Below are 11,135 nucleotides of genomic sequence, written 5' to 3' on the forward strand. Positions count from 1 at the left end.
TGGCAATCACCCTGGTTGTGCTAAAATAACATTTTCTGTCTGTTAAATCCTGTGATCTCTGGCAGTTTTAATAGATTCCACTTAAGATACTGGAATGAAATACCACTAACATTGCTAGTGAAAGTGCCAAAAATATCCAGCGTAAAATGGTTTGTTTACTAAGCTGTCTGTTATGTGTAGACACAAAATGAGTAAAGAGGCTTAACAGGTAAAACAAATTAAAAATCCACTGAAAAATCAGAGATGTGTTTGCTTTGTTGCCTGAACTTGTTTGTCTGGGGGAAGAAGATTCAGAAACCTTTTGAGCTCAGTGACATGAGAAAACTAAGATCATTCTCTATTAATTATCCCCCTATCGCAATCTGTCCTCCCCTCTCTCTTTTCTCTTCAGATTTTTAACTGAAACCGTTGGAAACATTCGGGTCTCTATCTCCGTCTGCGGAGACAGCGCTTCTCCTGGTCAGCACCGTGAATTAATCCGGACTTTGATGGATTTCCACTGATGCAGCTGCTGCCTGCCAACAACCTGACAGGCGGTGAGAGCGGGAGAAAGAGAGGAGACCCGCGGATAGATAGATGGCACTTCACATCTGCCGGACGTTTAGTGGAGTCAAGGGGGATCTCCTAAATCTTGGAACATATTTCAGACCTCAAGGACAGCCCCGCTGCCCTCCTTCTCCTTTCAGAGGAACAAACAGGGCAGGCTGGGTGGAGGTTTCCGAGAGCGTTTGTCCCACACAAAAGTTTGGCGCTGTTGTTCTCACAGCATAGAAAAAAAAAAAACGCCGTTTTCCGCCTCTCTTTTTATCGCCAACTGGCACAGAATCACATCCCGCTCTGAGCATCTCCTCTGTTCTCTTTAACTTATGGTTCTGTTTGTTATACAATTAGCTCGCCAGGATGGGCTTCATAAATAAAGCTAGTCATACAACCACCCCCCCCCCCCACCCCCACCCGATCCCACCCACCCACCCCACTCCATTCGCTTCATTGGTCCCAGTCCATCTGCGCATGTGTGTGTCCGCTTGTCTGTTGCATGTGCGACTGAATGGTGGGAGTCAAATCTTGTCATCAAAATGTGTTTTGGCTCTGTTCGTTATCCTTGTGCTCCTCACTTTGACACAGACGCAAGCACGCTTAACCGCACGCACCATCAAAACCACAAATATCGCTCTAAAATATCGCAAGTAAACTGCACTTCTAGTACGAACATGAAGGGATGTCGTTGACCAGATGGCTAAACGTGTAACTACAGCTCACAGTTTAACGACGGAGCGTCCACAGCTCTTTAGGAAAGTTGGTTCCGTATTTAGCCTGCCTCCTTGCAGAAAGGGGCTCCGTCTCTGATGTGAATATGCTAACAAGTTCCAGCCCATTTGATAAGTTTCTTCTGCAACTGAACTGCGAGTCACACATTCTTACTTGACTGGGCACAGTGGGACTGTGGACGTATCTTGCCACCGTGACTTTGCCAAGCGAGCGCCAGTGCAAACTCAAATCCAACGCATTAATTAGTTTGATGCAGGGATGCTGCAAAACAGATTTTGCTACTTTCAAACAGACACAAAGAAATATATCAAACTGTTTAACGACTTTGCGCTTGACACAGCGTCTCCAATTATCGGTAATAGTGACCTTACAGTTCTATCAGTATACAGTTGTTTGTGGTATTTACAACAGTGACATTAAAGCCACGCCACCACAAAATTATTCTAAAGTTCATCACAATCTTTCAGACAGTGCAGCTCTCTCTGTATACAGTCAGAACCCAACAAAAACAAAATGCTGCTCTGAGATTAACAGCCACATTCAGCACTGCACCTCTTTTAAACAATAGTCTACGCCTGCACAACGTATTTTGAAATCCAAAGTCGGCACTCATTGATGATCTCACGGAACCACAAGCAGGAAACAGTAACTAATGTGCAAGATGGTGTATAAATTGTCCCAATTGTTATGTTGCATCACAATAAACATGTGTATCAAAGACATAAAACACACTGTGATGAAGACTCCACCGCTTCACACTTTGCTACACATCTGTGTATATTTTCTTTATTTCTCAAACCCCCGTCCTCAGTATGTGCGGTGTTTCTCACAGTTCCAGTTGTTTTTCTTTCTATCTTTGCCATGAATGTAAATATAGGTAACTTTATGTGATCAGCTATGTTGTTTTAGGCATTTCCTAACTTCTAAAGATCAACCAGATGTATGGTTTCACTGAATGGCAACGCTTTCTTGCCTTTCTCTTTTTGAACAGCAGCTAATAGCATGGAGCCTGAGTGTCACGTCCTATTTGTGATGGCTGGATCAGTTTTGGGGAGGAGTCTGGACTCTGTGGGGACTGTCACTGAGAGTTGCTGCAGGACGGTAGTAAAGAGCATCCAGCTCTGTGAAAGTCACCCCTTTCATCCCAAACTGGCTGGGCAGGAAAACAGCCGCAGCCAAAGGCTCCTGTCGCTGAGCCGCAGGACAGAGCAGTCTCTGATCACTCATCCCCACAGTCATTAGAAAATACAGTTCCGCGGCTAACAGACGGCCTGGCTGATTGCACTATTTGTTGTGTACTTGCATGCAAGACACTTAAGTTAATTGTATGCTGAGATACAGTAACCAAATGTTTTTACTCTATCTATCTATCTATCTATCTATCTATCTATCTATCTATCTATCTATCTATCTATCTATCTATCTATCTATCTATATATATATATATATATATATATATATATATATATATATATATATATATATATATATATAATTACATATTCATTTGACTTTAAATAAAATTTGACTCTAATTCTTATTTTATTTTTATGGCTATGCTTGTCCATTTTTGCTTTTCTTATTTTACAATCACTTGGACAAAATAATTTACCTGCAGGGACTGATGATAGGTTGCTCTGGAATCTGTAATCTTTTTGTGGTAGCAGGAGCTATCAGGGTCGCAATGGTTCATAATGCATTTTTGAAATGCATTTGAAATGTGCAATAATTAGGAATAATCAACAAACTAAATCCATGTAATGGAAACTAATGTTTTTCATCCCTTATCAGCAGACTAGCAGACTGAGCGCTAAATATTGTAATTGATGCTGGCCAACAGCTGGCACAAAATAAACTAACTTCTGTAGCACACAATGGTTGAGTCACACAGTCACAAACAAAAACAGAGAAAGTTATCCAGAAGGTAATTTCTGCACCCAGCAGCCGGTTCCTACCTTTACATGCACCGCTCTGCTCCTCATATCCTGGTTTGCAGAGGCATCCACCGATAGGGACCAACCACTCTCCATCCGCCCCGCAGTACATTTTGGGCACTTCCTTCTCTTCTGATTGGTCGACACACGACCCCCTGACCTCAACCAGGGAAGACGTGTCAGCACCTGTGACCGTGTCAGGAAAGGTCGCCAAGTTCCGGACGGTGAGGGGGCAGGTTTTGTAGAAAACCCGAACAGAAACCAAAGCGATGCAGGCGCCCACGTCCTGAAAGGCCAGGTAGAAGCCCTTCTTCACTGTGATCTTGACATCTCGAACCTCTGTGTTCAGCTTCATGATGCGGTCTCCAACATCCACCTGAGGGGAGATAAGGCGGGGTTACTCTGAAGGAATGTGCAGTAAAACATCTCACTCCTTATTAATCCTTTTTTTTTGTTTTTTCCAACCTGAGTGTGAGAGTTTCAGCGGAACCATTATCGACGTTCTCATTTTCAGCACTTTTATCGACTTCAAATGTAAAATGAGTTTTACTGCTTTAAACACTTAAATCAGTAGACATTGTAGGAGTGACTTAGCAAAGGTACGCTGCCAAATTTCATAGGACAGCAAAACAAACATCCAAGATAGAAGTGCTTGTAAACCACGTCAGAAAAGTATAGTTAAGTGCCAAAAGGTCTTATTTTCCACAGCAAATTAAAGCAAGAGGAGGTGGGCGGATAAAGAAGTGAAAGCCTGACACAGTTGTTTAGTGCTACCTGGGTGAAGCTCTCGTCTGCTGCCACGGTGTCCACCTTAATGAAGCTGCTCTCTTTGATGTAGCTCTCTCTGTCTTCATTTGACTCGTGATAGTACAGATTGAACGTCTCCTGCAAGATGAAAATTGTATTTTAACAAAAAACTATGACTACAGTGCCAATTTAACGTCATTATCAATCTGTATGGATAGCAAGTTAAAAGGGAGGTTCAGGAAACGATACAGTGCCTTGCAAGTGTTTATCCGTATGGGGCTTTCTCACACTTTACCACATTGGGACCAAAACGTTAAATGGGTTTTATGGTAATTTTATGGAAACAGTTCACTCAAAGTCACACATATTAATGAAAAAGAAGTAAAATAATACACGGTTTTCCATTTTTTACAAATGCAATCTGGAAAGTGGTCAATTTAAATGTAATTTGTTGTGTGAATATGTATCCACTCATCCTGACTCAATACTTTGTAGAACCACCAGCTTTTACTGCAACACATCTTTCAGGGTATATATCCTTCTTGCATATCCTTCTTTGTAAAACATGTCAAGCTCACTCAGAATGGATAGATGGCATTGTATTTAGCTCTGGACTTTGACTGGGCCATTTAAGCACATAAATATTTAAATTTAAAGGAACTCTACCTGAACTAAGTTTTGTCTAGTGAACAAAAATGCTTTTTAATGCAATGTATTATGAGTTAAAAAAACATAATTTGATAATAATAATTGACTAATTGTGCGATCAAGCGAGTCTAGGCTTTTTTTAGTAGGAATCAGCAGTAAACCAGGGACAACCTGGGATGACTTTCTCTGCCAATGGCACAACGAGGTGTGGAGCCATTGCCCACAAAACAGCAAACATGCATTTAAGTGTTGACTGTTCACATAATAAAATATAATTTACCCAAGACGTAGCCATTTACGTCAGAGGAAACAATGAAAGGTCCCTCAAAGAAGCCTTGTTTCCTCCGGAGAACTGCGCACGAGCTTGAGGCGCGTCTTTCAGCTCATGCATGTTGAGTTCAACCTATTAGATCTCTCCTTACTATATGTGGTTTTTGGCCTACATCAAAAAGATGTAGGCTAAAAAGTTACAATTTCATCCCATCTGGTAAGATTTCCTTCTTGTTGTGTCCCCTACATGGTTTATAAGAAACCTTTGGCACAATGTCTTATAGCTTTTTTCAGTGATGGCTCTTCTTACAGAGATTGTGGAGATTTATGGAGTGATTTATTAATAGTTATGCTGTCATCACACATCATCGCTGCAGCTCATCCAGGGTTACCATAGGACTCTTTACTCCTATTTAAAAAAATATATATAATTCTCCTTGCCTGGCCTGTAAGGTTAGTTGGCCAGCCATATATTGGCAGGTTTTTTGTTGTGTCATGCTCTTTTCATTTTCACTAAACAGTGCAGTGAGATCTTCAAAACTAGTGATATTGTTTCATAACCTAACCCTGCTTTAAATATCCCTGCAACTTTCTCCCTGACTTGTCTGCTGTGTTCCTCTGTCTTCATGATACAGTCTGTTCATTAATGTTGTCTTACAAACCTCTGAGGCCTTGAAGGAACCGATACTTGTATGCTGGAATTGAATTAAATGCAGGTATAAACAGGCGTATGTACAGATAGAACCCTAGTGGTGCTCAAGCACTCGCACTGTTGCCCCAGATGAGAAAAGTGCCCTTTTTGCTTTGTCTTTATTCATCAATATCTAAAAATAAAAAAGTGCACTCTCTGTCACCGATTTCCTCCAAAAGTGTTTTTATATTTGACAGGCATGTATTTGAGTTTTTGTGAAAATTCTCTTTCCTTCTTCTCCTAATCCACATAGCTCTCATTTCTCAGTCAAGAACTAGGTAAAACTTTTTTGCGAAGTATCTTTTTTGATACTTTGCATGTGCACATACAAAAATGTATGTGCACATGCCTGGGTATTAGCCAATTAGCAAACTTCTGCAGGCAACAGTTATTTTTAAGTACGCCACACTTATCAGATTTTCTATTGTAAAAATGTTTGAAAACCATGTATCATTTTCTTTCCAGGCATTTTACAATTATGCAGTACTTTGTTTTGGTTTATCAAAAAAGGTATCAATAAAGATCCATTAAAGTTTGCAGTTAAAATGAATAAAAATATAAAAAAGCCCAATGGCTATAGATATATGTTTGCAAGGGACTATGTGAAAGATCTTTTAGCAGCGGTCTACACTCATGATGGAAGCTAGCATGAGAAATAAAGTTACAGCTTAATCAAAAATGTCGATTTGGGTCTAGTTTCATCCTAAATCTGCCCTCAGATCACCCTCGATGTCCTGTACCTTGCAGGTGCCAGTGACTCCTGGCAGGCTGTTGCAGTCTCTCAAAGTAAACTTGACTTCGACGTAAACCCGCTGAGCGCCGGAAGGAGGGATCCAGTCTGTCCGCAGCCAGTTGTTCTGACTGGGCTCCAGTACATTACACACCTGGTACGTCCTGATGGGGATGTTCTTCTCATCCATAATGCTCACTTCCTCCCACTTCAAACACACACACAAAGCTGTTACTTCACATGAGAACTGAAAACGTTACATTCGCGTGTGTGTGTGCGTGTGTATATGGCGGGTGTTGTGGGGGGGATTGGTTGGAGACAAGTATTATATAGTTACAGGTTATTGAGTAATTGAAAATTTCATTAATCTTTTAGCTGCTATTTAGGGAGCAGATAAAATCTACAAATGCAAACGATAATAAACTAGCTAACATTGGAAACTTTTATGAAGCAGATACTCTTCGTGCTCGTTATGTAATCCTTCTCCGGCACCCTTTTTGCCAGCTGCAGGTAACTTTGTCTTTACTTTTGTAATTTTGTCATGAACAAAATCATCTACACAGCCATTGTTTTTATTTATTTTTTTTAGAAAATGGCACAAACTGAAATCGGTCACTTCAGGAACTCTTTGTCCCGATAAATGCTGTAAACCAGCTCCAAAACCATTTACGATGCTGCATCCTCTAATTCACAGCTGCGATTCAAAGCTTTGCCGTCCAGCATTTCACTCCTGCATCAATATTCTGCAGCGGCCAGTGGTTCCGATCTGTTGAGAGTCCAAGGCTTTTTGCACACGCATTTCCATACAAGCGAGGCGGGCTCAACCTTTGTCGCGCCATCCATCTCAATAGGGCCGCTTATTTGCCTTGTACTGTGACCCTCCAAATGACCGCTGAGCCTTCCAGCTCCAAATTGGCTTTTTATTACCACTGAATAATAATCTGTTCTCTCCATACCAGTGAGAGCTGTATACACACTAAATTCAGCGTGTCCAGAGGGGGAAAAAAGAGGGCGAGCTGGAGAGTGACAGAGTGTGTGTGTGTGTGTGTGTGTGTGTGTGTGTGTGTGTGTGTGTGTGTGTGTGTGTGTGTGCGAATCGGGGTAAGTGTGTAAAGAGTTTTCTAAACCTGATTGATTTGTCATCAGTGGCCCGTACAGGGTTACAGCAGAAATGCTGATAAATTACAAGTGATGCAGTTTTTAGCAGATTTGCAGAAAGAATCTGCAGCGCAGTAAACATGTGACAGACTCTGCCCTTCAATGTGTAATACAAGTCCATTGCTTCATCAGTTTTCATTTCCAGGGCAGATAAAAGACTGAAAACATCCTGGGTTAGTGTGTCGTACCTGACATAAAGCTCTTATGAAGACACAATGACTGATGTACGTTATCAGAGTTTTATCATAGCTGGAACAATAGAGCTTGTTCTCAGCCTAAAAAAAATCCCCACCTTTGTTTTAGCTCTATGCTGATTTCTGCTCTGTTTGTGAATTGCTGTACGGTGAAAAAGCAGACATAGAAGCCTTTTTTTGTAGTACCTCTTTTAGAACAGACAGAGATCACAGCTGCCAAGGGGAAGAGAGCTTTGTCTTTGTCCCAGCCATAAAGAAACTGAGATTTTCTATATCTCTGCGTGTTTCTAAAGGGTGAGGGTGATGGGGGGGTGTCTCTAATCTAGAGCTCAGTACGTGAGGAGCAGGACCCTGTCAGTCAAACAGCATGTGATAGAATAAGAGCACGATGACCCAAAGAAATAGCAGTCAAGTACACCAATGACTTTTACGCTACCATTTCAAATCACAGTGGCAACAGAAAGTACCCCCCCCCACACACACACACACACACACAAAAGAAGACAACAAAACAAACAAGCAAAAAAAAAACTGGGAAGTTAAAATATAAAACAGATAACTCCAGGATTTATTCTGGCAATTGCTTGGTAGTACAAAACCCTAAAAAAATGACACCCACCATCAAGCTGGTTTGTGCCTTTGCCTGTGCCAAGCGAAACGCCAGCAATCTCATATTAGCACTTAGGCTTGGTGAACAACAGCACATTGCAAAATCTGTGGGAAGATTATTTACAGCTTTCCAGACCAAGTGTGCACAAGTGTGTGTGTGTGCGCGTGTGCTTGTGCTTAAGATAGAGATAGTGTTTTGAGAAGAGAGAGCAGGTTGTAAACAGTGGATCTGTAAAGAGAGAGAAAGAGAAAAAAAAAGTCTCCCACTCACCCCTCCCTCTGCAGGATTGGCTGCCCATTTCAGTTCTCCTGGCACTGTCCTGGTATCCAGCAGGGTCACTAGAATTGCACATATACACGCACAAATGCAAATAGTTTAAGAACAAACAGCGTACAGGGCTTCATAGCATTATTAAGCCATGAAACTTAGGCGGGATAAGTTAGAAAGCCCTTTTCTGGCTACAGTATGCGCCGATTGTGCTTGAGACAACTGCACAATGAGCAAGGGCACCGTGAGATTCCAGTGGTATGATCAACGCTACACTTTCAACAGCTATGGTATTTACACAATTTTAAACAAATGTGTGTAATATAGGAAATAATATATCACTCGTTTGGGTGGTTTCATCACTTTCCACGTCATCCCTCCAAACACTGGACATATATGGACATCTTTTGCTTTTTGCCTGTTTAGATGACCAGTTGTTATCTCATCCAAGAAAATAAATGCGTTTGGTCTTTGTTCAAATTTAGCTCAGAGAAAGGCCTTTAAAATCAAACTTAGCCATGCTACAAATCTTTTTATTCGCTGGCATCTCGTTACATTAGAGTAGAAACAACGTGACAGAGCGGTTTTAAAACCATAACTTTATATTCTTTGTTTACTTTTATACTGGTCAATGTCTACAGCCAATATACAAGGGCAAATCGAAGTTTTATAAGGGGTGTAGATACAGGCGTCACTTGGGATTTTCCAGAGTATCAATTTCTGTTCTATTCTGTGTTGTTGTATAGCATCAGACCTTCAAATATAGTTTACAAAAAATTAGAAATACTGATCATCCTTGTGATTTGTTTAAACCGCCTATAGTGTGCATATTGATGTTTTCATGTACCTATTTACCATAATTCATCAGATTTGATACATTAAAAAGTATCTTCTTTCAGGAGCCTCAAAATGTACTGTCTGTGGTTTGGAAAATATAGTAACTCTCATTACATTTTGCAATTAATATGTGATGATAGTACCATTTGTAGGCGGAGCCAGAAGTGAGTGACATGCGTTCAAGAAGAAGCACCATGAAGGACAAAAAAAAGGAAGCAAATTAATACAAATCTATAAATAATAAGGGTGGCGAATGCCCAAATACTGGCAAACATAAAATAAAAAAAATATATAGGGGCGGCCACTGTCCAACCTATTGTCCTTCGACAAACAGCAAGGTTTGTCTTACTTTGTTTTAATTTGGAAGTTATAATATCAGCTTTTTTTGTGTTACATCCATTAGGATTTTAATTAATTGCATCAGATGTGCTCAGTTCAAATGTTTTACAATGGCATGCATCGGAGCTTTAATTACCATTGTAGGTATGACAAAATGGATTTCTTTTTATTATTAAACTATGCAGCCCAAGTCAAATGTGGAACTCAATCATACAGCATTAAACAAATCGACAGGTAATAATAATTTTAGGGATCTAACTTTCTTTCTTATAGTTTATGATTCACGCATCTCAAACCTTCTCTCACCAGTCCATGGATGCGCCCTGAGCACACGCAGCGCCTCTCCAACGCGCACCGCGGCGGGGTTCTACCCCCGAGCGCCCACACTCACCTTCATTATGGGGATAAATCCTCGTCCTGGCGCAAGAAACCAGCGTTAATATCCAGACGGATGATAAAAATGTTCGCCACAGGTTCCCAGCCATGTGTGCCGTGCGGAAGCGTAAGAGCTCTCCGTGGGCTGTGCGCGCTGCCTGAAGCTGCTCCATCCCGGTGGGGAAACTCCGTGTAAATGAAACCAAGTGTGAAAGCGAGTTGGGATGGCTGCAGCAGCGGCGGCGGCAGCGGCGGCGGCGGATTCAGGGGCGGTCTCCCTCTCAGAGGCTTCCCTTGATGGTAAATGACACGAAGTTAATGGAAAACAGCGCTGCGGCTCATATTAGTGTCAATCACTCGTCATATTTTTCATTGCCAAAAAAAAAAAAAAAAAGAAAAAAAAGAAGCACACATTTTAGGTGAAATTTGCTGATAAAATAAAGAACGAAATAAAGAGGATGAGAAACTTTCAAAATATGTTAAAATCAAATAAAAACTACAGGAAATATAAGAAACTTTAAATTGTAGAAAAAAAAACTCCACTAAGCTCCAACCGCTTCACCTATGACATCCTCTCATCTAACATGCAGTGGACAAAAGCTCCTGCCTCAGTTGCATAGCTGTAATGTCAAGGAGGCTGTACGGATGGAGTCATAAACTTCACACCAGCCATGCTTTAGAAGGGGAAAAAACACTCGCCCAGCCTGCTGCATAATTTTAATAACATGAATGTTTCACAAGTTCCCCACTTGGCTGGGCGATATGAATTTGGCTGGAATTGTTGGAGGCTTTGTCCTTAGGAGCAGATAACACAATACTGCACAGTGGGACTACAGCGCCACCTGTTGATGGATTTTGGGTGCAGCTGAGGTGAACCCTAATGCGTGTTCAGAGGCTACTTAGGCTTTTAGATGTGGTGCTAAAATGTGAAAAAAGAGATAACTGCCAACTGCTAATACATTAAATCACGTATAGGTATAAAGAAAAAAAAAAGAGCTGACTCATTTCTTTGAGCTCCCATAAAACCCTTTCTGTAAAAATAGTCAAAGGTTGCTTTAGATTTAGC

At 41.1% G+C, this 11,135-nt stretch overlaps 1 protein-coding gene across 1 annotated transcript in view; it reads right to left on the bottom strand.

Moving 5' to 3' along the window:
- LOC105934221 (ephrin type-A receptor 4-A) overlaps window positions 1-10,765 on the bottom strand; it is a 35,506-nt gene extending 24,741 nt beyond the window's left edge. Inside the window, exons 1-5 of the mRNA XM_012874112.3 lie at window positions 10,086-10,765; window positions 8,522-8,589; window positions 6,300-6,497; window positions 3,978-4,088; window positions 3,225-3,579 (exon numbers count right to left, since the gene is read on the bottom strand). Of these exons, the coding sequence (XP_012729566.2) occupies window positions 3,225-3,579; window positions 3,978-4,088; window positions 6,300-6,497; window positions 8,522-8,589; window positions 10,086-10,242 (889 nt within the window). The 5' untranslated portion in view covers window positions 10,243-10,765. The remainder of the gene's footprint in view (window positions 1-3,224; window positions 3,580-3,977; window positions 4,089-6,299; window positions 6,498-8,521; window positions 8,590-10,085) is intronic.
- Window positions 10,766-11,135: the final 370 nt, after the last annotated feature.

This window comes from Fundulus heteroclitus, unplaced genomic scaffold (genome assembly GCF_011125445.2).
Source record: "Fundulus heteroclitus isolate FHET01 unplaced genomic scaffold, MU-UCD_Fhet_4.1 scaffold_165, whole genome shotgun sequence".
Lineage (NCBI taxonomy): Eukaryota > Metazoa > Chordata > Actinopteri > Cyprinodontiformes > Fundulidae > Fundulus > Fundulus heteroclitus.